Source organism: Geotrypetes seraphini, chromosome 9 (assembly GCF_902459505.1).
Source record: "Geotrypetes seraphini chromosome 9, aGeoSer1.1, whole genome shotgun sequence".
Taxonomy (NCBI): domain Eukaryota; kingdom Metazoa; phylum Chordata; class Amphibia; order Gymnophiona; family Dermophiidae; genus Geotrypetes; species Geotrypetes seraphini.
The window spans coordinates 103,741,754-103,769,448 of record NC_047092.1 but is presented as its reverse complement, the minus strand read 5'-3'; the positions used below and the strand labels follow the sequence as shown (position 1 = coordinate 103,769,448).

General features: G+C 44.9%; 1 protein-coding gene across 2 annotated transcripts in view; it reads left to right on the top strand.

Annotated features, from left to right (window-relative positions):
• SRPRB (SRP receptor subunit beta) overlaps positions 1–27,695 on the top strand; it is a 371,725-nt gene that overhangs the window by 217,898 nt on the left and 126,132 nt on the right. For both annotated transcript variants that reach the window (XM_033959324.1, XM_033959325.1), the window contains one exon: positions 4,144–4,280. In XM_033959324.1, the coding sequence (XP_033815215.1) occupies positions 4,144–4,280 (137 nt within the window). The remainder of the gene's footprint in view (positions 1–4,143; positions 4,281–27,695) is intronic.

The following is a 27,695-nucleotide window of genomic DNA, read 5'->3' as shown; positions in this document are numbered from 1 at the left end:
TGCTTGCATTAAGGTCTAGCGCGTGCTAAAACCGCTATCACAGCTGTAAAAGGAGCCCTATGTTGTAATTATTTTACATCAGGAGCTCAGCTGTCTCACAAATATTTTTAAATTTCTTTTTGGAAGACAACAGGGAATCCCATGTAATATTTTCAAAATCTCTATGTAATTTAACTGACCTGAAGTTCAGTGGCAATGCTATGAACTGCCATTTGAGAGGTCCCTGGTTTGATTTCTGGATCAAGTTAATTAAACCTTCTGAGGAGGCTGTCGGAGGTGACATAAGCTGGCTAGATTCCATGGATCCTGGCCTCTAGGCAGTTAATGCAAAAAAAACAGATTAGGCCTAAAGGAAAAGGGGAGATCTGTAAGGCCCCCCCAACCCCTCCCCCACAAAACTTAAAAAAACACAACATCAAGTTTATTCAAAAATTTATAAACCGCCTAATCGGCCTTCTAGGCGGTGAACATTATATTATAAACATATATGGGGTAACTATACATCCTTTAAAACAATAGTCATAATTTAAAACATTTAGAAACATTACAAAAACAAACAGGAACAAAATGGGAAAAAGGATAGAACTACAATTTATCAAGTAAGAAAAAGAACATGACCCTTCATGACCCACCAACCATCCTTAACAGAAATTCATACATCTAACGGAGCATGGTCCAGATCCATCTGGTCAGACCACTACACCTACACTTTCAACATCAACTGGACCAAAAAAAAAAAACACAAAACTATAACAAAACTCAATAAAGTAACATACACCTCACGCAAACACATCAAACCCTCCATATTCTGGTCTAAAATAGATGAAACTATTCTAGAAAACAACCCTGAGGACTTCATCTTACATTGGGAAAGACTTTACTCCAACACCCTTGATGATTTAGCCCCACTGCAAACCAAATCCAGACCCAGCAGGAGATCAGATAAATGGTTCGACTCCGAACTGCTACAACTCAAAAGACAATGTAGACGACTAGAGAGAAAATGGAGAAAATCGAACTCGGGTCATACAAAATCCGCCTGGAAAAAAATCAACAAACAATACAAATCACAATTAAAGGACAAGAGAAAAGCATACTACACCAACCTAATAGGCACTGAAACCCAAGACACCAAAAAACTATTCCAAATTCTAAAAACCCTAACCGGCACCAAACCCTACCTGACCACTAACAATACTACCCCCCCCCCCCTTCAGCCACTCTATTAGCAGAACACTTCCAAAATAAAATTACCAATGCAAGAGCTACCCTCAATGACACCTCTACCCATCCTAACGAATTCACAATTCTCCCCATAGATAGAGATTCTACTGCAGCAGATAGAATATGGCGTTACTCGAGAGAGTTCAGAGGAGAGCGACACGACTGATTAAGGGGATGGAAAATCTTTCATACGCTGAGAGATTGGAGAACCTGGGTCTCTTTTCCCTGGAGAAGAGGAGACTTAGAGGGGATATGATAGAGACTTACAAGATTATGAAAGGCATAGAGAGAGTAGAGAGGGACAGATTCTTCAAACTTTCAGAAAATAAAAAAACAAGAGGGCATTCGGAAAAGTTGAAAGGGGACAGATTCAAAACGAATGCTAGGAAGTTCTTCTTTACCCAACGTGTGGTCGACACCTGGAACGCGCTTCCAGAGGACGTTATAGGGCAGGGAACAGTATCGGGGTTTAAGAAAGGATTGGACAATTTCCTGCTGGAAAAGGGGATAGAAGGGTATAGATAGAGGTTTACTACACAGGTCCTGGACCTGTTGGGCCGCGGCGTGAGCGGACTGCTGGGCGCGATGGACCTCAGGTCTGACCCAGCAGAAGCATTGCTTATGTTCTTATGTCTCAATTCCCCAACATACAATGGCCTGAATTCAACAAATACTACAAAAAATACAGCCATGCATCCTGTGACCTCAACAACTGTCCACCATATCTTCTAAAAACATCCAGCACAAAATTCCGAGCTCTTCTTCTAAACTGGATACAAATCTCGCTAATAAACGGCCACTACCTACCAACCTCAGCGAAATCATCATCACCCCGATCCTCAAAGACCCCAAAGGACCGATAGATCAAACAGCCAACTACAGACCTATTGCCTCTATTCCACTCTACGTCAAAATAATAGAAGGACTAGTTGCCAAATTCCTCTCCAATTACCTAGAAAATCATAACATACTCCATCCCACACAATCCGGCTTCAGAAACAACTTCAGCACGGAAACACTAGTAGGATCTCTCTTGGACACAGCCAGACAACATCTCAGCACAGGAAAAAAAATGATGCTCATACAACTAGACCTTACCGCTGCATTCGACTTGGTGGACCATAACATTCTACTACAAATCCTGGATACAATAGGTATCACAGATAAAGTATACACATGGTTTGAAGGATTCCTTAAATCAAGAACCTATAGAGTAAAATCAGACAAACAAAAACCTGAACCTTGGTCAAACCCCTGTGGAGTTCCCCAAGGATCCCCTCTATCCCCGACTCTCTTCAATCTCTATACAGCCTCCCTCAGCTCTCATCTGGACAAACAAGGCATAACCTCCTACAGCTATGCCGATGACATTACCATTCTCATACCCTTCGATCAACCTGAACTCTCCATGACAAACACAATATACCAAACACTAAAATCAATAGCAACCTGGATGAAAGATCACAAACTGAAATTGAACCCAGAGAAAACTAAATTCATCCTCCTAGAAAACAACAAAATACCAACCATAACCAACATTGAAATCAACGCAATCAACTACCCCATACAAACCACCCTAAAACTGCTAGGAATAACTATCGACAGATGCTGCACCATGCAACCGCAAATCAATAAAACAATACAAAAGTCATTCTTAGTCATGAGAAACTTAAGACAAGTTCGGAAATTCTTCGAGAAAACTCAATTCCAGCTCATAGTTCAGTCCTTAATACTAGGCCTACTTGACTACTGTAATATCCTCTACCTCCCATGCCCTACAACCATAACAAAACAACTACAAACTATCCAAAACACAGCACTAAGACTCATCTACTCATTAAAGAAACATGATCACATTACAGAAGCATATCTCCAATCACACTGGCTTCCGATCCCAGCAAGAATACAATTTAAATTCTACTGCCTACTATTTAAGACTTTATATGGAGACAGTCCAAACTACCTGAATAACCGCCTCATCTACAACACCGCAACCAGACATAGGAAAACTCACACCCCATTCTCATACCCCCCAATTAAGGAGGTCAAACGGAAAAAACTATATGATGGTCTCCTGGCCACTCAAGCAGCCAAACTAGACAACCAAATCGCCAATCTACTGACGGCATCCCTCGACTACAAGACTTTTAGAAAAGAAATAAAGACCATACTCTTCAAGAAAACTCTGAAAAAGAAATAATACCGCAAGTCTCAAACTCCACCTCTCACTAAAGCCAACTACCCTAAACAAATAACCTTACCCATTTCTCACTCTCTTTGAAAATGACCAATTTTTTTTTTTTTTTGTAAGTTCTTGTTGTAATACACCTTGGATAATTCTTTTGTAATCCGCCTTGAACTGCAAGGTAATGGCGGAATAGAAATCCCTAATGTAATGTAATGTAACATATAGGGAAAGGACAAAAGGGAGGGTATCCAAAAGTAGATTAAAACTACGTAGCCCTAAAAAGGGCATTTAGGTCTCGAAAGCATCAAGAAATAGAAATGTTTTTAGTTTCATTTTAAAATGGTTAAGATTTGATTCTTCCCATAAGTGGACCGGAGTATTATTCCAAAGAGATGGCACGCTGACAGAAAAAATGGTAGACCTCATTGTATTGATAAACTTCAGAGATGGAACAGATAACAAGTTTTTAGACGAAGACCTTAAAGATTTAGAAGAACTATAGGGAATAAGAAGGTTATTGATAAATGCAAATTTTCTTGTATTAATTATAAAGCAAATAGTTTTAATCGTGGGTTTGCAGGAGTAGATGTTTAATTGCCCTTTTGGGATGGAGGTCTTTAGGAGCTCTGAGCTAGCTCATAGACTGGGGATTTTCAGGGACTCTTAATCTGTTTAACTTGTGGCTTTACATTATTCTGTCTGAGGTTTTTGTGTTGTGTGATGTTATACAGGGCAGTTGTGTTTGTGGTGGACAGCGCAACTTTCCAGCGGGAAGTGAAGGATGTAGCAGAACTTCTTTATCAATTATTGACCGACAGTGTTGTTTTGAAGAATGCTCCTTCTCTGTTGATAGCCTGCAATAAACAAGGTACTGGGCCTGAGTGGCAGGGATGGGGAAGCAACAACCTTTTAAATATATATATATATATATATATATATATATATATTTTTTTTTTTTGTTTGTTTGTTTGTTTTTGTTTTTGTTTTTTTTAATTATATTTATGTATGGCAAAACAATTTAAATTGCTTCCCGCAGCCTAAGTAGGAATATTCATTAGTACTTACTGGAGAGTGCTGCTGAATATCCTTGCAGACCACCCAGTTAAAAAGTGAGTAGGTCAGGTGTGGCACTGGGGAAGAGCCCAAGGTTATACAGGTGTCAGCAATATTCTGTGCCCTCACCTGCTTAGTTAAGCGGCCTAATTTTAGAACAGCTCGAAATGTGTCCTAAATTAGGCTGCTTACCTGTGCGGGTTCCTGCACCGCCCATGGCAAGAACTCTCCCTGGAAGTCCCCACCAGCCATTCAGATAGGTTCTCCATCCGGGCCTACCCTAGTGGTCCAGAGGGGTTATTGGTGGGAGGAGTGCAGCCCCCTTTCTCCTGCCCCTTGTGGTGCCTGTCCAAAATGATGGGAGGAGTCTTCTGGGGCTGGTGGAAGGAGGCTCAGGGGCTCTTTAAAAAAAAAAAAAAAATTATGCAGGACCAGGGCCATATAACTCTTAAGGTGTTAGGTGTTATCTTTGATGCAAAATTATCTCTGAAATCACAAGTTGTAAGAGTTGTACAGATAGCTTATTCATGGCAAAGTATGCAATCTCAGCTGAAGAATATTTTATCTGGTTGGGATTTTAAACAGGTGCTGCAGACATTGGTTCTGTTAAAGCTTGATTATTGTAATGGCATTTATCCCAGGACAAGCAGGCAGCATATTCTCACATGTGGGTGACATTATCCATGGAGCTCCGGTATGGAGACTTTAAAGAAATTTAGAAAGTTCGCGAGTGCCTTCCTACCCGACATAGGCACGCAGCTCCTCAGTTCTAAGTTTTCTGCAGAACTAAGAAGTCGTGTTTTCAAACGATCCTTCATTTTAGACTTTTGCCTTCACGCTCGCATGCATTTTATTTTAATTATTTTTTAGCACTGTTTCTCTCATTTTTTCTTTAAAAAACAAAACAACTAATTTCTTTATTTTCTTTGCCTCATGTTCCCTTGTGGGTGCATAGTCGGCAGGGCCTCTTGACATTGCCTCAGCCTCGGATTTAATGTTGGCTGAGACTGACGTGTGGCAGGTACCGTTGCACCCCTTTTTTTCAGCGACACACATCAAAGATGTTGACATCACTATCAGCGCTGGCATCGACATTGGTGTCAGAGGAGTTCGGTTTGGTCCATGTGCCTAAGGCCCCCCCCACAAGAGGGGCCTAAGACAACTGGGCCGATTCCTGTTGGCAGGGCTTGAGCCGCTTGTTCCAATCAGGCCCTAAGGCCAGCCATTCGGAGATGGCTGGCCTGTCGGATGGACGGGCTTGGCACCCATCCGTCCGACCAACATTTTGTAAGGTACGGGGAAGGGGGGTGGGGGTGAGGGGGTTGTGGGATTGGCGGGGGGGGGCGGTCGGGGGGTTTGTGTCGAGTGCAGGAGGGCCTGGGAGCCCTCCTGCCTGTATTTTAGTGGGGGTTAGAGGGTGTCGTGGGCCAGGAGGGCTTGGGCTCCCTCCTGGCCGGATCGTGGGGGGGAAAGGGAGGGAGTTCACTGGGCCAGGAGGGCTTGGGCTCCCTCCTGGTCAGATTGTGTGTGGGGGGGAGGGGGGAGAGCGCCAGGCCAGGAGGGCTTAGGCTCCCTCATGGCCCCAACGGACTCGGCCCGGGGAGGGGGGGTTTGGGATCACGGGGCAAGAGAGCTTGGGCTCCCTCTTGCCCCGAACGTAGTCGGGGTGCCACTGGGGCAAGAGGGCTTGGGTTCCCTCTTGCCCCAAATGTAGTCGAGGAGTCGGGGTGCCGCTGGGGCAAGAGAGCTTGGTTTCTTGCCACAAATGTAGTCGGGGAGTCGGGGTGCCACAGGGGCAAGAGGGCTTGGGTTCCCTCTTGCCCCAAACATAGTTGGGGTGCCGCGGGCCAGGAGGGCTTGGGCTCCCTTCTGCCCTGATCGTTGTGGGGAAGGGTGGATCACGCCAGGGAAGATGAGCCATCTCTCCTGCCGTGATTGTTGCTATAGGGGGGTAGGCAGGTTGCTGGGGCCACGATCATCTCAGCAGCCACGATCATCTCAGCGGCCCCTTTTCGGCACTTATACCTGTTTTCACTTGGTCTAAGTCAAAACGTATAAGTGCCGACTAGGCAACCTGCCTAAAGTTTTGGTTATACCTGCTGCACGCCTAGGTCTAGGTCGGCCCACCTCTCGCCCACCGCCCACCCTTTCCCCTCTAAAAACGCCTCTTTTCTCTGTGTTTAGATGCAGGGGAAAGGCCTAAGCTGGTTTTAGATAAGTCTAAAACCAGCTTTGATTATGGGTACTTGGACGATCAGGCTTTTTGATTGTCCAAGTACCCATTTAGGCCACTTTTTAGACCTTTTTTTTTTTTTATTATTATTATGAGACCCTAAGTATCTAAGTTAAAATAAAAAAGGAACACCATTTAGAATAGGAAAGGAGGATCACATGATGATGCAGGGCTGAGCAGTGGCTCACAGCTTCAGCTCCATCCTAACTTGCACTTATTTCTTTAAAAACCCACAAATCTTTTTTAAAAGCGGAAACTGGTTTTATCAACAGCTGGCTAAGCTAGTGCTCGAGATGATTGTGCACTTTTGCAGTGTACGTCTTACCTCAGACCTGTGTTATGCCCACCAAAATGCCAAGACCAGTGAAAGAGAAGAGACCTCGCTCCCAAAATGGCGTCCTGCAACTTCACATCACCCCCAATGTTCACCTTACATGTGGAAGCCATACAGGAACTAACTAAAAACTTGTCTGCAGTGCTTGACGACAAACTGATTAAGCTCCAGGCCTCTATCGACGACATTCAGGATGGGTTGGAGAATCAGTCCCAGCATCTTCATCAGGTGGAGAGTCGGGTGTCTCCTTGGAGACCACATGCCAACAACTACAGGCTAAATTGGATGACCAGGAAAATAGGGGTAGGTGGAATAACTTGAGGATTATCAGTGTTCCTGAGATGCTGTTCTGTGGTCCATTGTGGAAACATGGCTCCCGGAGAAATTGGGACTTGGCTCAGGCTTGATGGTGGAACGTGTATACAGAGTAGGCCTGAAGAGAGAAGGCGCAAATCGTCCGTACCCAGTGATCGCACAGATCTTGAATTTTGCAAGCAAGGAGAAATTGCTAGCGGTGTACCAGCAAACCCGTAACTTTGAGCACGAGGGTCTCTTATTTAATGACTCCTCGGCAGTGGTGGCTGATAAGCGCAAAGCTTTGGCACCATATTGAAAAGCAAGGGTATTGGATTTCTGGTGCAATTTCCTGCAAATTGCATGTGTTTACCACTAATGGGGTGAAATCATTTAACTCTCTGGAAGCTTTACGGGGGTATGTACAAGGATCACCTAACTCTTAAACAGGAATACCCAGAGCCGCCTCTTGTGAGATGCCATTTCCCAGTGCATCATTGTGTTGCTTTCATGTTTGGTGTGATCTGAGTAATACAAGATGACTTGGGTCTGCTGTTTTTGTGCCAGTGGTACTTATTTTCCCACCAGGGTGGCCCTTGACTGCCAATTCTTCTGACCTATTGCCTATCTTAGGACCCTGTATATGGCAAACAGAAGACCCTGAGTGGATTTACTGGCATGTGGATCCTACTGTTATATGACTGCGCCATACCAGTGCAACTCTGACTTGAGCAGCATAGAGTTTCTTTCTGTGTTTCAGTTCTTGCTGCTGTTTTTAACTATGCCTGATTATATTGTGCATGACTGTGCACATGTTTAGTTATCTTTTGAGGCTAGGTATGTGTTAACTGTACTCATGTAGTGTCATCTTCGCAACGCTCCATGGACTTAAACAATGGTTTTGTTTTTTTTTGCGAAGGTGGGAGTCAGGGTTGTGATCCCCCATTGCTTTGTTGCCCTTGTATGGACAAAGACTATCAACATACTTTTTGTATTCCTAGCCTGTTGGACTGTGGCGGGACTAGCCTGCATTATGGGTTCATTTCTGACACTTCAGTGGGCAGTGAGGTGTGGGGGACAGGGGTTTAGAGGCAGGAGGTTTAGATTTTTATGCAGGGAGGGATAGTGGGGGGTGTCTGTGGTGTATTTGTGGGGAGGAGAGGTGTGTGAGTGGGGGGTTTGTGGTCACATTGATGGGATGGATATGCTGGAGAATTCATTGGTATGGTAGGGGATTGGTGGGGAGGGGGGTATTGTTTGATTTGCTCTCCTCTACTGGATGCACTGTCGGGAGGGGCTGGGCTGGAAGGCCCCCTCAATGAGTCCTATATTGGCTCATTGTCTTTGGAGATTTCTTCAGAGATATCAGGAGTATAGCTGATCTTAAGTTTCTCACCCTTGATGTTAATGGGTTGCACTCTCCAGTGAAGTGTACCAAACTTTTGAACTTCCTCAAACAAGAGAAGGTGGAAGTGGCCTTTTTGCAGGAGTCCGAACTATATGCCTCAGAACATAGAAAACTACAACGGGATTTGGGTGGGGGAGGATTTCTTCTCTTCCTATAACACCATACTGCTTCATAAACAGTTAGCTTTTACCTTGCATAAACTGATTCAGTACCCCCAGGGTAGATTAATTATCTGTGTAGGTGACTTGCAGGGGTAGAAAGTGGCTCTTTATAATGCATACGCCCCAAATTTATACTCCCATTCTTTTTTTCTCAGAGCTGGTGGCCAAGTTGATGGCGTTCCCAGACTATTTGACTATATTGGTGAATGATTTTAATATGCCTAGTGCACCTGACCTTGATTGCAAACCCCCAAGACCAGTACGGAAAGACATGGGAGAGATGGGAGTTAATCTGCTTATGCACTCCTTGGGACTTGTGGATATATCACCCGGAGGAACTTGACTTTCCTTTCATTCTAAAGTACATAATAGCTTTTCTCGTATAGACTACATTTTTCTATAGGAGAGCTGGACTGGGAGGGTGGTGTCCACAGCAATACAGAATGTTCCCTTTACTCAGTGACGTACCTGGGGGGGGGGGCGTGGGGGGTGTCCGCCCCGGGTGCATGGGCCCAAGGGGGTGCACAGCTGGCCTGCCACCGGGAAAAGGCTGCCATTGCTGTCATCAGAAAGAAGCCGGCGCCAGTTCTCCCTCCCTCTGAATTCGCCCTGCTTCTTTTCCCACGGGCCGACTAACTATAGCCGTCCGACGTAAATTCTGACGTCGGAGAGGACATTCTGGGCCAGAGAATCGCTGCCTGGCTGGCCCGGAATGTCCTCTCTGACGTTAGAATTGACGTCGGACAGCCAGAGTTGGTTGGCCCGCGGGAAACAAGCAGGGTGTATTCGGCACCGGCCTGTTTCCGATGGCCAGTTGCAGCCTTTCCCCGGCGGTGGTGGCAGCATGGTGGTGGTGGCGGCGGTGGCATGGGGGAGGGCAGGGAGAAAGAAAGAAAGGGGGGGAGACAGGGATCCAGAAAGAAAGGGGGCAGGGTGAAAGAAAGAAAAAAAATGGAGCATGGGGCGAGAGAGAGAAAGACAGACATAGAGAAAGAAAGGGGGCATGGAGAGAGAAAGAAGGAGGCAGGGTGAAAGAAAGAAAGAAATGGGGCACGGAGAGAGAGAGAAAGACAGACATACAGAAAGAAAGGAGGCATGGAGAGAGAAAGAAGGGGCAGGGTGAAAGAAAGAAATGGGGCAAGGAGAGAGAAAGACAGACATACAGAAAGAAAGGGGGCATGGAGAGAGAAAGAAAGAAGGGGACAGGATGAACAAAGAAAAAGTTGGGGGAGGGAATGAGGTCTGGAGGAGAGGAAGCATACAGGAGGCTGAAAGAAGGGAAGAAATATTGGATGCACAGTCAGAAGAATAAAGCGCAACCAGAGACTGATGAAATTACCAAATAAAGGTAGGAAAAATGATTTTATTTTCAATTTAGTGATCAAAATGTGTCCGTTTTGAGAATTTATATATGCTGCCTATATTTTGTACTATGGGCCCCTTTTACTAAACTGCAATAGCAGTTTTTAGCGCAGGGAGCCTATGAGCGTCGAGAGCAGCGTGGGGCATTCAGCGCAGCTCCCTGCGCTAAAAAACGCTATCGCGGTTTAGTAAAAAGGGAGGGAGTATATTTGTCTATTTTTGTATAGTTGTTACTGAGGTGACATTGCATAAAGTCATCTGCTTTGACCTCTTTGAAAACCCGCAGAATATAAATGATAATTAACATTTTCTCTGCGTACAGTGTGCTTTGTGTTTTTAAAATTTTATTGTTGGTAGATCATTTTGACTTGGCCACGAAGGTAAGGAGGAGGGAGGGAGGGGAGCTGCTGAAAGACATCTAGTAATCCTTGCAGGCTTGACTGTGCAGGGAATTATTTTTGTAAAATCATGTTTTGTTATGTGACTAGCATTATTTAGACTTTAATTTCTATGAATGAATAGAATGAAAATGATATAAAATTACTTGCTTGTTTTTATGTGCGTGTGCTGAAGGAAAGTGGAGAGAGAGTGGGCTGAGGACGCTGAAGGGAAATGGGGAACAAAGAGTGGGGAAAAGACGCTGATTTATAAATTGACAATTGTACAGAATATTGTTTCTTTTTATACTTTAATATAATAAGTTCAATATAAAACAATTCAAGGCTTGTTTGGATGGAATCAGGTGGTTTGTGGGGATGAGGACCGAGCTTACAGGGATTAGTCCAATAAAATGGTATTTTCTTATTTTCTCATTATTTGTTTTATTTTTATTTGTTAATTTGTAAAGTGGTGATTGTTATGTATCAGTTTTTTCAAATTTACATCTACTGTCTTTATATTTTGCACAGTATTAGAGGACATTACTGTTTTTGTGGTGTTGCATTGTATGCAGAGTCTGGTTTCTTGGCAGTTCAGTTTAACGTTTGTCTACGTATTTCTATTTTTAGTTTGTGATTATTCCATATTGGGCAAGGATGTATCTGTGTGTATGAAAGGGACATGGCTTTCTGATAGCATCGACTGTACAGGATCAATTGACTGTGCAGGATCTGGTTTGTTTAGTTTTACAATGTATGTGTTGGTGTTCTAGTGCTCAATACAGTGTTTAAGATGCTGCCTTTTCCTAGGTACACTCTTGTGCGATATGTAGATTATTACTAAAAATCATATTTTTCATATAGATGGGGGGTGTCAAAAAATGATGGGCCCCAGGTGTCAAGTTTCAAGTTTATTAGGATTTTATACCGCCTATCAAGGTTATCTAAGCGGTTTTTACAATCAGGTACTCAAGCATTTTCCCTCTCTATCCCGGTGGGCTCACAATCTATCTAACGTATCTGGGACTATGGAGGATTAAGTGACTTGCCCAGGGTCACAAGGAGCAGCGCGGGGTTTGAACCCACAACCCCAGGGTGCTGAGGCTATAGATCCAACCACTGCGCCACACACTCACATATGCTAGGTACGCCACTGCCTTTACTGACCACTCTGCAGTTCATGCGAACATACACTGGCAGGGTGAGGTGGTAGACTGTGTGTGGAGAATGAACCTAACTTTATTCCTCGATGCAGAGTTAAAAAAAACGCATGGCAAGAGTACGCTTCCTATAATGATAATGGGGCAGTTTCCAATATAGTGTATTAGGAAGCAGCTAAAATCTTCCTTCGAGGTAAAATTATAGCCTACACCAGGGGTGCCCAAATGGTCGATTACGATCGACCAGTAGATCACAAAGGCAACGTGAGTTGATCGCGTTGCCTTTGCGATCTTCTTCCTTCCTCCCTGAGCCAGGCCAGGCGCGTACAAGTGCCAGACCCACAAGACTTCTCCTCCGACTTCAATTCTGGGCCAGCCAATCGCTGCCTGGCTGGCCTGGAACTTCCTCTCCGACGTCTGAATTGATGTCAGAGGTGAAGGCTTGTGGGCCCGGCGCTTGTATGCGCCAGGCATGACTTAGGGAGGAAGGAAGAAATCGGCATGGTGGCTTGGGTGGGAGGCAGAGAGAGAGAGAAAGAATCGGGGAAGTGGAGAAATTGGACCGATGGCTGTGGGGAAGGGGGGGGGGCAGGGAAGAGAGAGAAAGAAAGAGAGTCAGAAAGAAAAGGGGAGGGGGCAGAAAGAAAGAAAACCAGAAAGAAAGTGGATTTACAGAAGTGCAACTAGAAACTCATGAATCAGAAGACAAAAAGGTAGGAAAAATGATTTTATTTTCAATTTAGTTATCAAAATGTGTCCGTTTTGAGAATTTATATCTGCTGTCTGTTTTGCACTATGGCCCTCTTTTGCTAAAAACTAAGATAGTGGTTTTTAGCATTGGGAGCTGCGAGGGGTATTCAGCACAGCTCCCTGCGCTAAAAACCGCTATCACGGTTTAGTAAAAGGGGAAGGGGTATATTTGTCTATTTTTGTATAGTTGTTACTGAGGTGATATTACATATTTTAAAGTCATCTGCCTTCACCTCTGAAAAAAAAACCCGAATACAAATGTAATTAACATTTTCTTTGCATACAGTTTGCTATATGTTTGGTAGATTATTTTGACTTGGTCATTTTAAAAGCAGCTCGCAAGCCAAAAAAGTGTGGGCATCCCTGGTCTACACTATCAGTAAACAGAAGCGTATGGCAGCTACTTTGCTAGCGTTTACTCAGCAACTGCATACAGCTCAGCGTGCTTCTGTTGTAACAGGCATGACACCGGCAAGGGAGCACTATCTGGGCCTTTGTAAGCAGATTGACACTATATTGACTGACTGGGCCCTAACGCACATCGACGTCTAAAAGTATAAATTTCATTGTTGGGAGAACAAAGCGGACAAGATTCTGGCGTCCTTGGTGAAGCCCCGGCGAAGAGTGTCTAGGATCACATCTATACAAGTTGAAGGGCTCCAGGCTGAGAATATCATATAACAGCGGTTTGTCTAATTTTATAAAGATCTTTATAGTCAGGGTTCCTACGATGTAGTTCAGCGTGACCAGTTTTTTAATGACATCTCGCTGTTTTTAATGACATCCCCAGTTGTCGTCTAAACAGCTTGCACACTTGAATGGCCCCATGTTGGTCCAGGAGGTTAGGCAGGCTATTGGCTATTTGAAATTGGCAAAGGCCCCGGGGCCAGATGTTGCGGGTCCCGAATTTTATAAGATTCTGCGTGACCAGGCTGGGCAGGCTGTTGCAGCTATGTGTACTGAATTCCAACAGGGGAGTAACCTCCGGCTGGAACAAAATCATGCCCATATTATTGTTCTTCCCAAGACCAGTAGAGACCTGGAGCTGGTGGACTCCTATCATCCGATCTCATTCCTCAATCAAACTTCTTACCACCATCCTAGCTCATCGTTTGGGCACAATAATACCTCATTTAATTCATGCAGATCAAGTTAGTTTCGTCTTGGGGAGATTTGCTTCCTCCAACCTCCTGAGAGCATTACTGATCTTGCTGGATGCGGGATCGTCCGGGTGGGGGACAATATTCTGATCAATTTGGATGCTGAGAAGGCCTTCAACAAGGTCACTTGGGAATATCTCTTTTGGATGCTTTCCCAATATGGTATAGAGGGCTTTTTCCGAAGTTGGGTGACCAGTCTTTATAGGGACCCCATGGCTCAACTTTTTATTAATAAGAGTCAAACGGATTCATTTTCGCTTTACTGATGTACACGCCAGGGTTGCCCCCTATCCCTGTTGCTTTTATGGCTCTCACTGGAGCCTCTTGCTATTAAAATTCGGACCTCTTCGGACCTTCCGGGTCTCAAAATTGGTGCCAAAGAATATAAGATTTCCATGTTCACAGACAATATGCTGGTATTCCTAGGGAATGCTAGGTACACCTTCCTAAAACTTATCTCCTTGATTACACAATTTGGGTGTTTTTCTGGTTTCTATATTAACTTTGGTAAATCATAGGCAGTGCAGGTATCCACTTCATGCCTGTCCTGGGAGGATCCGGGGTTTTCCTTTCAGTGGCCCACTTCTGAGTTGAAATACCTGGGGTTGTATCTCAGCGCTGATTGGAGTTGGGTGTATAAACAAAATGTCAGTGATTGCTTGTAGGTGGTTAAAACTTTCTGTAATAAATGACGAGATCTCCCTTTCTCTCTGCTAGGGAGGGTGGCGCTGGTCAAAATGGTCTTACTCCCTAAATTATTGTATCCGCTTCAGATGATTTATATGTGGATCAGACATGGGGATGAGAAGATATTTCGTTCTCTGATCGGTTCCTTATCTGGGCGTCCAAGCAGATTCGGATCGGCTTCTGGAAGTTGGTGCAGAGTAGGGGATGGGGTGGCTTGGGCTTGCCTGACCTCCTGTTGTATAATGTTGCCACTCTACTGAGATGGGTGCATGAGCTCCACATGGGCGGGATGCGCTATGCCCCACTTGGTTTGATCGCATCGTGGACCTCTCCATATCATCTTCTGGCGTGTCTGTTACTAGGGTCGGATTCCCCCGGCTCCCTATGTGGTCCAATCCTTACTTGGGCTCTAAAATGGGCTTGGAAATGGTGGAGGGGTAGTATTGGTGGTGATTCTGCAAACTGGGCCCTCCTTCCTATCAGTGATAATCTAGACTTTATACCCGGGCAGGGGGCTACATGTAGGAGTCCGCCATTTTTTGATACGGGCTTTTCCTTGGGTCATTGTGATGCCCTGGGACAGGGATCTTTCCCTACATATGACCAACTTAAAACAGGCTTGGCAGTTGCCTTCTATGCCCTTCTTACTTTCAACTCCGGCATTATTATCACTAACTGTGTAGAGAATGGCCACACAGAGGGAAGTTCCTCCGGATGGATACTGTCTTCTTGCATCTCCCCAAATCTATGAATTCTGTTTCACTTTGGTACAAGATGGGAAGGGAAGAGAAACAATCGCCTTATCTTGACTTACTGGCCAGTGGTTGGTCTAGGGCAGGGATCTCAAAGTCTCTCCTTGAAGGCTGCAATCCAGTCGGGTTTTCAGGATTTCTCCAATGAATATGCATTGAAAGCAGTGCATGCACATAGATCTTATGCATATTCATTGGGAAAATCCTGAAAACACGACTGGATTGCGGCCCTCAAGGAGGGAATTTGAGACTTCTGGTCTAGGGAGTTGGGTATTGATCTCACAGTCAAAGATATGTTATCCCAGGACAAGCAGGCAGCCTATTCTCACATATGGGTGACGTCACTGACGGAGCCTCGATGTGGAAGCCTCGCAAGCAGACTTGCTTGAAGAAACTAGAAGTTTCGAGTCAGCCGCATCGCGCATGCGCGAGTGCCTTCCCGCCCAGCACAGAGCACGTCTCCTCAGTTCTCAGTTTTCCGTGGAGCCGAGAAGTCTGTCTTTGACTCTCTGCGTTTAACTTACTTAATTTCGTGCCTTCTCTCACTGCGGTTTGTGTTATTTTTCTTCACGAATCGCTGTACTTACTTTATTTATTTTATTTCTAGTTTAAAAAAAAAAAAAAAAATTATTTCCTCCTTTTGGCTGGAGGGGCAGGCCGCTCGGCCGGAGCCCAGGGGCTGCGATCATGCAGCGGCTGTTTTTCCTTCTATGTCCCGGCCAGCTACAGGCTTCAAGAAGTGTAGCCAGTGCCAGCGTGCGATTTCTCTCACGGACCCACATAGCAGGTGCATCAAGTGCCTTGGGTCACAACATCACCCGAAGTCGTGCGAGCGCTGTGCTACTCTTCAACCTCGAGCCCTTAAACGTCGTCTACATTCAGTGGAGAAGCTCTTCCAGATGGATTCGACCACTTCCTCGACTCCGAAGCTGACTTCGGTCTCGCCTTCGACCGAGGGCCCTCCTGCCTCCACTGCTTCGACCTCGAACCTCATCAGACCTTCCTCGTTTGCAGCGGCTCTTTCTTCAACGACGTCTGCTGTATCTTCCCCTGTATCCTCAGGTCAGATAGCACAGCAGACAGTTCCACCGGTGGTGCCTAAGACTTCTAAGTCGAAGCACATTTCCACTGCCTCGGTGGAACCTCCAGCCAAGGCAGGTGGTCCGGTTTCAGACGCGGATCCATTCTTACCGGCTTCTTTCCAGACCATGTTAGAACAGCAATTTGTTCAGTTCCTCACCAAAATGGGACTGAAGCTAGCTATTCCAATCCAGCCTGGGCATTCTGAAGACTCCCGCGAGGTCGAGCCTCTTCCTATGCCTCAGTCTGAGTCTACACACTCTATGCAGGGAGCAGAGTTTCTGCGAGTGTCTGGTCTGGCATCTAAGCACATAAAGCAAGGAGCAGATTCTTTGCAAGTGCCTCGGCAGGAATCCTCATACTCCATACAAGGAGCAGAGTTTTTGGGAGTGCATCAAGGTTCCTCCAACAAGCCTCTGGAGCTTCGATCCACAGCCTCCAGTCCTATCCATTCTTTGGTGGCATTGGCTGCTTCTCTCTCCAGGGCGAAGTCTCCTTGATCTTCGAGATCTGCTTCCAAGCACCGTTCTCACCGATGATTGAGACCTTCATCGAGGCATCCTTCCAGGCATAGTTTTTCTTCTAAAGAGCGTCCTCCTTCAACTAATCCTCGATCTACACCTACTTCTACTAGACAACCGACTCCTCTTTCTAGGTCTCCACTTCCAAACATCGAGGACTCAGCAGTTTCGATTGTTTCGTCCAAGTCTCCCTATTCTTTTGATGCCTTTTTTCCAGCCGAAGCTTCATCTTCGACCTCGAGTCCTTCTCGAGGCAAGGCACTACTGGATCAGCTAACTTTCTCCTCTTTTCTTCGTCAGATGGCTGTTGACTTGGACCTTCAATTGGATGCTGGTTCCAAATACTCTAAGGAGTATCTCAAAGTCATGCTTCTTCCTCAGAGTCACTTAAGCTTCCTCTTCACAAGCTTTTGTCTCAAACTTTTACCAGATGCCTGGAGACTCCTTATGCAATTCCAGCTGTTCCAGGCAAATTAGACTCCAGATATAAAACTCTCCATTGTAAAGGATTTGAAAATTCACAGTTATCTCACCAATCCCTACTTGTGGAGTCTTCCTTGAAAAGATCCCATCCTTCCAAAGTTTATGCTACCGTTCCTCCTGGAAGAGAAGGGAAAACTATGGACAAATTTGGACGTCGCATCTATCAAAATGCCATGTTGTCCTCTAAAGTCCTCAATTACAATTCCCATTTTGTCACTTATTTTGAGTTCCTCATTGCTCTTTTGCCTAAATTTCTTAGTTATTTAAATACTCAAAAACACTTTGAATTTCAAGAAGTCAAAGCTTCTCTATCACAATTCAGATTACATCTACTTCAGTCTTCTTATGATGCCTTTGAGTTGTCTGCCCGGGCGGCTGCTTGTTCTGTAGCAATGCCTGACTTCGTACCATTGACATGGATCCTAATATTCAGGACCGCATGGCTAATATTCCTTGTGCAGGCAATGACCTCTTCGATGAATCTATTGAGGCAGCCACCAAGAAATTGTCTGAGCATGAAAAATCTCTTGCTATTATTGTCAGACCTAAGCCAAAGCCAGCTCCTGCCAAGCCTGCACGCCCTCCTCCTATTTACCAGAGGCGTTTTGCTCCGAGGACGGCTCCTTACACTCGCCCTCTATGGACATGGGAAGGGGCACTAAAGACATAGGAAGGAGGCACTGGGGGCACTAAGGACATGGGAAGGGGCACTAAGGACATTGGAAGGAGGCACTGGGGGCACTAAGGACATGGGACGGAGTACTAAGGACATAGGAAGGATGCAGAACGGAGGCTGAAAATTACAGACCGGTAAGTCTCACATTGATACTGTGTAAACTTAGGGAAACGTTGATTAAACACAAATTAGATACGATCCTGAACGATGAGAGACTAAGGGATCCCCACCAACATGCATTTACAAAGGGAAGGTCCTGCCAATCCAATCTAATCAGTTTCTTTGACTGGGTAACAAAAAAGCTAGATATGGGAGAGTCCCTGGATATCGTGTACTTGGACTTTAGTAAGGCTTTTGACAGTGTCCCACACTGTAGGTTATTGAACAAGATGAGTTCGTTGGGATTAGGGGAAACATTGACGGCATGGGTTAAAGACTGGCTCAGCGGCAGACTTCAGAGGGTGGTGGTAAATGGTACTCCCTCCGAAACATCGGAAGTGATCAGTGGAGTGCCACAGGGCTCGGACTTGGGTCCCATCCTATTTAATATCTTTGTACAGGACCTGCCTCACGGACTTCGAAGTAAAATTGCATTATTTGCCGATGACTCTAAACTGTGCAACATAGTGGGCAAAAGCACAATGCCCGACAGTATGACGCAGGACCTATTACTGGAACAATGATCTGCAACTTGGCAACTGAGTTTTAATGCCAAAAAATGTAAGGTTATGCACCTCACAGCAGAAATCCATGCAGTATTTACACTCTGAATGGTGAGACCTTAACAAGAACTGCCGCAGAATGGGACCTAGGAATAATCATTAGTGAAGATATGAAGACTGCCAATCAGGTAGAGAAAGCTTCGTCCAAGGCTAGGCAAATCTGGGATGCATCCGAAGAAGTTTTGTCAGCCGGAAGCCCGAAGTTGTAATGCCTTTTTACAGGTCCATGGTAAGACCTCATCTGTAATATTGTGTTCAATTTTGGAGGCCACATTATCAAAAGGATGTGCTGAGAGTGGAGTAGGTTCAGCGAATGGCCACCAGGATGGTCTCAGGACTCAAGGATCTCCCATATGAAGAATGTCTAGGTAAGTTGCAGCTATACTCTCTCGAGGAACGCAGAGAGAGAGGGGAGATATGATAGAGACGTTCAAATATGTTACTGGCCGTATTGAGATAGAAGAAGATATCTTTTTCCTTACAGGACCTACGCCAACAAGAGGCCATCCGTTGAAACTCAGGGGAGGGAGATTTCATAGCAACACTAGGAAGTAGTTCTTCACTGAAAGGGTGATTGATTGTTGGAATGATCTTCCACTTCAGGTAATTGAGGCAAGCAACGTGCTCGATTTTAAGATAAAATGGGATAAGCATGTGGGTTCACTTCGGGGAAGTGCTTAGGGGGGAGGGTTCTTAGAGTGGGCAGACTTGTTGCGCCGGTGGCCCTTTTCTGCCGTCATATTCTATGTTTCTAAGGACATGGGAAGGAGCACTAAGGACATTGGAAGGAGGTACTGGGGGCACTAAGGACATAGGAAGGGGCACTAAGGACATAGGAAGGAGGCACTGGGGGCACTAAAGACATGAGAAGGAGGCACTAAGGACATGGGAAGGGGCACTAAGGACACAGGAAGGAGGCATTGGGGGCACTAAGGACATGGGAAGGGGCACTAAGGACATGGGAAAGGGGCACTAAGGACATGGGAAAGGGGCACTAAGGACATGGGAAGGAGGCACTGGGGGCACTAAGGACATAGGAAAGGGCACTAAGGACATAGGAAGGAGGCACTGGAGGCACTAAAGACATGAGAAGGAGGCACTAAGGACGTGGGAAGGGGCACTAAGGACACAGGAAGGAGGCATTGGGGGCACTAAGGACATGGGAAGGGGCACTAAGGACATGGGAAAGGGGCACTAAGGACATGGGAAAGGGGCACTAAGGACATGGGAAGGAGGCACTGGGGGCACTAAAGACATGGGAAGGGGCACTAAGGACATGTGAAGGAGGCACAGGGGGCACTAAGGACACTGGAAGGAGGCACTGGGGCACTAAGGACATAGGAAGAGGGGCACTAAGAACATAGGAAGGAAGCACTGGGGTCACTAAGGACACAGGAGGGGGCAATAAGGACATTGGAAGGAAGCACTAAGGACATAGGAAGGAAGGAGGGAAGGAATAGAAAGGGACAATTGTTGGGCCTGAGTAAAGAAAGAAATGAAAGAAAGGATGCACAGTCAGAAGGAAACGCAACCACTCATGAAATCACCAGACAGTAAAGGTAAGAAAAATGATTTTATTTTCAATTTAGTGATCAAAATGTGTCAGTTTTGAGAATTTATATCTGCTGTCTATATTTTGCACTATATTTGTCTATTTTTCTATAGTTACTGATGTGACGTATATTTTAAAGTCATTTGCCTTGACATCTTTGAAAACGGTAATTAACATTTTCTCTACGTATAGTGTGCTTCGTGGTTTTTAAAAAAAAAAAATTTATGGTTACCATTATGAATTAATAAGATATTATGTGTACATAAAAAATGAATGGAAGAAATTGGGGGCGTGATTGGGGTGGGGCTAGGGTGGGATTGGGGGCAGGACTGACAATTAATAGATGTCCCGTTTTGATGAAAAAAATAAATGGTTACATTATTTATATACAAACTATATGTTGTTCATAAATGGTTCTCATGCTCGTTACTACATTTTTATTGTTGTTATTCATATTGTTTTTGCAATGTAAAATGGATGGGCCAGTGCTGAAAACCCTGTCAGCAACACAGTCCTTTAAACTTAAATTTTTTTTTTCAAAATACCAGAAATATGCCTTAGTCTTTCTCAGTGCAAAAGAAAAAAGCAAACAAACTGTTACTTGCCAACCACAGACAGGTTCGCTTCCATTTCCTCAGTAAGCACAGGCTTTCAATCCCTTCACATGGCTTTGGTCTGTGATTCTTCAGGACTGTGCCATTCTATCAGGCCTTCTTCTGACTGCTGCATGGCCTGGAGAGCTTTTTGTAGTAACTGCTCCTACACTGCTCTGCTTAGCTTCTATAAGCTGGGCTTAAGTTTTGCAAGAACACACCCTAACCTGGCTGAGAGGGAAATAGGCTTCAGCTCCCTCTGGCTCCCCTTGTGGCAGCAAAAAGCTAAGCTTGATGTTTGATGTTTTCAATGTCTGCTTGTTCTTCTAATGCTAAACGCCGTCTGAAAATCTGCATCCCCGGTTTAGTGACCTACCTCTTGATTTTCACTCACCTTCACTGTTGGGTGCTCCCTTCAAGAATCAAGTTTTAATTATATATATACCCGGGTTTTTTTTATCTTAGAAGAGTTTTTTCTTCCTGTGAAGGGAGTTTTTCTCTTGAGCTCTTTTTCCAGAGCAAGACCTGTGATAGTCTATCAACTCCCTGTCTTAAGTCTTAGTACTTCAGGAGGCTATCCTTTGGATTTTGAGGTCTGTTTGCTAACTTGACTATAGCTTGCCTGGGAGCCCCCTACAGAGAGGTTGACATGCTTAACTTTGACTTGTAATAATTTAATTTTGGGTCTCTTAGCTCTAATTTCTGTTTATCCCCTTGTGGCCACCCATGAGATTTCTCTGTTCTTCCACAGAAGGAATCTATCTAAGTACAGACTGGGGAAAAGCAGCTCTAAATGCATTGGGTTGATTTCTATTGTGCGCCTGCCTTTTCTTACTGTCTGGAAGTACTGCTGCTTTCTTTTTCTGGTTGGCAGGGCTGACTGCAAGGTCTGAACTGTCCACCGATATTTCTTTCAATTCAAATTTCAAGTTTATTAAAAATTTGTTATACACGCAATGTCAAATACTTCAATGCATATGACAATTTAAAATTGGGAAACAAGCAATAAAACAACTTTATACAAATAAATATACATTGTATAAGTACAAATAATTACCAGTACAAAAGGAAAGAAGGGTGAACTATAATCTTTAAAGAAAATAGAGATACATTTAGGGAAAAAGCAATTGGAGGGTAATAGAAATTAATCTTGAAAGCATAGCTAAACATGGAAAACGTGGAAAAGAGGTAAAGAAGATTATTAGAGCATATGTTTTAATGATAGAAGAATGATGCTATCTATGTCTCAAATGCGTCCCTATACAACTAACTTTTTAAAGAGCTTTTAAATTTTTCTAATGAGGATTCACCGTGTAAGTAAATTGGTAAGCTGTTCCAGATCTGGGGTGCTATAACCGAAAAGATAGTAGATCTTGGGCTCCCTCCAAGCGGCTAGTTTCGGGAGCCCTTTCCAGCAGGGCACCTGGCCTCATCTCCACCCCTCCCCCGCTCCAGCAAGGGAGAGAACTAAAGAGAAGCAGCGCTAACGGCACTCGGCACCAGCGGTCAGTTTCGGGAGCCCTTTCCAGCAGGGCACCTGGCCTCATCTCCACTCCTCCCCCGTTCCAGCAGAGGTGAGATCGAAAGGGAAGCAGGGGAAACTTTTCTCCCTTCAAACTTTTCTCCCTTCAAGCGGCCAGTTTCTCCCTTCAAGTGGCCAGTTTTGGGAGCCCTTTCCAGCAGGGCACCTGGCCTCATCTCCACCCCTTCCCCATTCCAGCAGGGGTGAGAACTAAAGAGAAGCAGCGTTAACGGCGCTCGGCACCAGCGGCCAGTTTCGGGAACCTTTTCCAGCAGGGCACCTGGCCTCATCTCCACCCCTCCCCCGTTCCAGCAGGGGAGAGAACTAAAGAGAAGCAGCACTAACGGCACTCAGCACCAGTGGCCAGTTTCGGGAGCCCTTTCCAGCAGGGCACCCGGCCTCATCTCCACTCCTCCCTCGTTTCAGCAGAGGTGAGATCGAAAGAGAAGCAGGGGAACTTTTCTCCCTTCAAGTGGGCTATCGCCAACCGAAAACAGCGGCCACATTGGCGGGTCTCGAGCACCGCTCCGTCCACCCCCCCGAGCCAGCAGGGGAAACTTTCCCCATGTTTAAGTCTAATTGTGAAATCTTTCAACCCATCCAACTGTAAAGTTCATTTACTAGCTCTCAAAAAAAAATATATATACATAAAGCAAAAGTAATCAAAAAATTATCTTAAATACCTGTTGAATCTTATAATCTGTTAAATGCTTGCTGTCTTCTTAATTTTTGTCAATTAACAATTAATTGTTGTCAATTCTTAACTAATTTGTTAAATGCCTATTGTATCCAAAAATCTATGCTAATTTGAATACCGATTTGATAGCCAGATTATCTTCATCCCCTTCCACGAGATCATTTTCAGAATAACTTCAATTCAGAAACGCTTTACTAGATCTGTCTAATATCGTTTGTGCTGATACCTAGTACGTTATTACCTAGTCGCTCCTCCATCCTTAACCTACTCTCACAAGCCTCAAACAGGCCATCTAACCCATAGATCTCTAATCTCTCATCATGAAGCCACCTTCATGGCTCCTTCTTCTCCTACTCTTCTCTTCTCTCAAACTCTTCCCCTGCCTGACACCCCCTGCCCCCAACCTCCTCGACTCTACAAATGCTCCCAATATCTGCCCTGGCCTCAGAATTCCCGCGCTCATTCGCCCCAAACACCACCCATCCTACAAAAACCCTCGCAAGTCAACCATGCCTCTCTAAAACCTGTCCTCGCTTCCACTCCCCCCAACCTTGCCTCACATTCTCTCACCCCAGTCCCAACACTCTATTGCAATGCCAGATCCACTTGCAATAAGATACAAATCTTGAAGGACCTACTCGAGGATTCTGACCCCGGATTCCTATTCATCACAGAATCTTGGATCACAAAAGATGACCAATTTACTCAAAACGAACTCTGTTCCTACGGCTACCAAGGCCTCTTCTCCCCCAAAACCAACCGAAGAGGAGGCGGCCTGGCCCTTCTTTTCAAATCATTCTTCGATGTCCAACTCCTTGAAAAGGGGAGCCACTCCTCATTAGAATACATGTTAGCCTCAGTCAATGACAAATTCCACCCTCATCCTCTGGGTATCCTGCTTCTATACCGCCCACCTTCCCCTTGGAACAATTCCTCCGAACTCGTCTTTGAAACCATAACAAACGCCTTCCTCAAATTTCAAAGATTACTGATCATCGGAGACATCAATCTCCACCTTGACGATGTCATCAACAAGGATACATCCGAATTTAATAGCTTCCTCTCCGCTTTAGGCTTCCCCCCCCACTCTCCCCATCCCACGAAAAAGACCACACACTAGACCTCATCAGCTTTCTAGATCTTACTACTCACAAAACCTCAACTGACGACATTCGCTGGGAAATTGTCCCCTGGTCCGACCACTACCTAGGGGCCTTCTGTCTCCCCATTTTCATGTCACATCTCGGGCCCCCATCCCGCACCTCAAATTCTATTACCTTCCGTAAAAAAATCTCGAGCAACCTGTTATGGATCAATTTTCTCGACAAATTTTCCCCCATCTCTAAACCTGCAGAACCAGAATCTAACTGGCAAAATTGGGTCGCCCTCTCCGAGTCCACCTTCCATTCCCTCGCCCCTCTCTCCACTAAAACCATTTCCTACTCCCGTAAGGCGCCTTGGTACCTCCCATACCACAGAGAACTGAAACAGAAATGCCGTACTCTGGAACGAAAATGGAAAAAATCTAAATCCCCTACAGACAGACTCTCCTGGAGGGTCAACATTAAAATCTATAATACTGTTCTAAGAAAAGCAAGGAAAAACTTATACGGTGACAAAATCTCCAAATCCAACAATCAGAGTAGCACATTATTTAACATCTGGCATTCCTTAACCTCCAAAAATGACTCCATATTTCCCTCCTCCCCCTCAGCCGATTCTCTAACAAAGTTCTTCAACGATAAGGTCTCCACCTTGAGGCGCTCCTTCCCACCTGCAATCTCCTACAAATCTCTGATTCCAATTGACTCCAACCCTATCCCAACAGACTCCTACCCTATCCCAGCAGACAGATCCTGGTCTTCCTTCAAACTTGTTTCCGAATCCCTGGTCTATAATCTCTGCCTCAAATTGAAATCCTGCAACTGTACCTTGGATCCTTTCCCCTCCTACCTCTACGAGAACACTCCCCCTCAGGCCATCTCATCTCTTACCATTCTCATAAACTCCGCCCTCCATTCGGGTCTCTTCTCCCCAGAAATGGGCCATATTTCCTTAACCCCACTACTGAAAAAACCCTCTACACCATCCAGCTACCGTCCAATAGCTAACATCCCCCTTCTTACCAAGATGCTAGAGTCCATCATATCCACTCAACTATCTTCCTACCTTGAGAAATTCACCATTCTTCAACCCTACCAATACGGCTTCCATCCCAATTTCAGCACCGAATCCCTTCTGACCTCCTTAATCTCAAAAGTTCAATATCTCCATTCTCGCAACAAGTTCGCCATCCTTCTTCAATTCGACCTCTCTGCAGCTTTTGATGTCGTCAATCATGATATTCTAATTTACCAACTCACCGAGATAGGCATAAACTCCACAGTCCTTGACTGGTTCTTGAAGTTCTTACGCTCCCGCTCCTACATATTCAACATGAAGGGCACTTCTTCCTCCCCCTGGAACCCGATCTGTGGCGTCCCGCAAGGATCACCTCTCTCTCCTATCCTCTTCAACATTTATATGTCCTCCCTTAAACTCCTCCATCTCTCCCCCCTTGAAACACTCTACACTTACGCAGACGACATCTTTGTCCTCCTCGGGACCGACCGGAACCTCACCAACCTCTCGGCGAACATATCCTCATGTATATCGAACCTTCAGTCCTGGGCCCACACTGTGCAGATGAAACTGAACGAATCTAAAACAAAACTTCTCTGGCTCAGCCCAAAATTGGACCAACTGCCCACCTCCATCCCACTGTCCTCTGGCCCCACTCTGCATCTTGAATATTCTAGTAAAGTTCTGGGAGTCATCATTGACTCTACACTTTCCTTCAACGACCACCTCAACTCCCTAGTAAAAAAATGTTTCTTCAGCCTTCACATGCTGAGAAAAGTGAGATCCTGTTTCCATCAAAAACACTTTGCCGTCCTTGTCCAATCCACCATCCTTTCCAGACTGGACTACTGCAACTCTATCTACCTTAGCCTAACAAAGAAAAACCTTTAAAGACTCCAGCGGATTCAGAATACCGCTGCTAAGCTTATCTTCACAAAAAGCAAATTCAACCACGTCTCACCGCTTTTATCCAAGTTCCACTGGCTTCCGATTATCTCCAGAGTCCACTTCAAATGTGCCTGCCTCACTTTCAAGATCCTACACGGTATTCTCCCTCCCTTCATTCCTCTTTCTTGGAACTCCTCTAACCCCAATTCTGCCAGATCCACCCCAAAACTGAAACTTTCCTTTCCCTCTCTAAAAGGCGTTTCACTTGTAGGAAAACTAGGTTCTTCCCTCCCTTTCAGAATCACTCAGCTCTGGAACAACCTTACCTCCCCTCTTAGGAATCTGAGTTCCCTCCAACTCTTCCGTAAACATCTGAAAACCTGATTATTCTCAAAAATGTAACTCCTCCTCCCTCTCTGGTTATTCTAGTCCTCTAAATTTTCTCTTCATTTTGCCTCTTCCCTCCACTGGAGTTCCTTTCTACCCTAACTCTTGTTAACCGTGTCGAGCTTTACGAATGTAGAGATGATGCGGTATACAAACCTAAGGTTTAAATTAGATTAGATTAGATCTCCTAGTACCTATTACTTTTAAAGAAGGGATAGTCAGCAGATGTTGTTCTGTTGATCTGAGTGTCCTGACTGGAAAATATGGTATTAGAAGACGATCCAGAAATATTGATGCGTTAGTTTGTTGGATTTTAAAGGTTATCAGTGCAATTTTATAAATGATTCAATGCGAGATTGTTAGCCAATGTGCTTTTTGTAACAGAGCTGTGACATGATCATATTTTTTTGAATTAGTAATAATTTTTATTGCTGTAAAGACCGAAACAAAGAATTCCTTCACTCTATCCGCTACGGCTTTATCCTCGCTGAGTTGTTCATCCAAAAGTCCCACAGATTCCCTCACATGTTTTCTGCTTTTGATGTACCTAAAAAAAATTGTTACTATGTGTTTTTGCCCCTTAGGCAAATTGTTCTTCATATTCATGTTTAGCTTTCTTTATAATATAGTACTTGGCATCTAACTTGCTAGTGCTTATGTCTCTTCTTATTTTCTTCATTGGGATCCTTTTTCCAGCTCTCGTTTTTTCTTTTTTCCACCTTTGTTAATAGGTGAAATACATCTGGTCTGTGCTTCCACAATAGTATTTTTGAACAACATTCACACCTGGTTTACATTTTTGAACTTTGCCACAGACTGGCTGATGCTTTGTATGACATTTTGAAAGTCTTTGCTAAGCTTTTGACCTACTCAGTTTTGGCTCGCAGGATACTCTGGATCCAGCAGTGGTCTGGCGATTCTTCATCTAACGCAACCGCGAGCCAGTTGCCCTTTAAGGGCATTCCAGCCATCCACCACCCTCTTCGTGAAAAATAGTTTCCTAACATTACTCTTACCCCCTCATCTACAAAACCGCGCTAGCAGTTTCTAGCGCGGGGAACCGCGCTGAATGGCCCGCGCTGCTCCCTATGCTCATAGGAACGCCATTCAGTGCGGCTCTCTGCGCTAAAAACCGCTAGCGCGGTTTCGTAGAAGAGAGGCTAAGTCTTGCTCCCTGTAATCTCAAGTTATGCCCTCTAGTTTTACCATTTTCCCTTCTCTGGAAAAGATTTGGTTCTATATTAATATCTTTCAAGTATTTATATATCTGTATCATATCTCTCCTGTCCCTCCTCTCCTCTAGAGCTGGG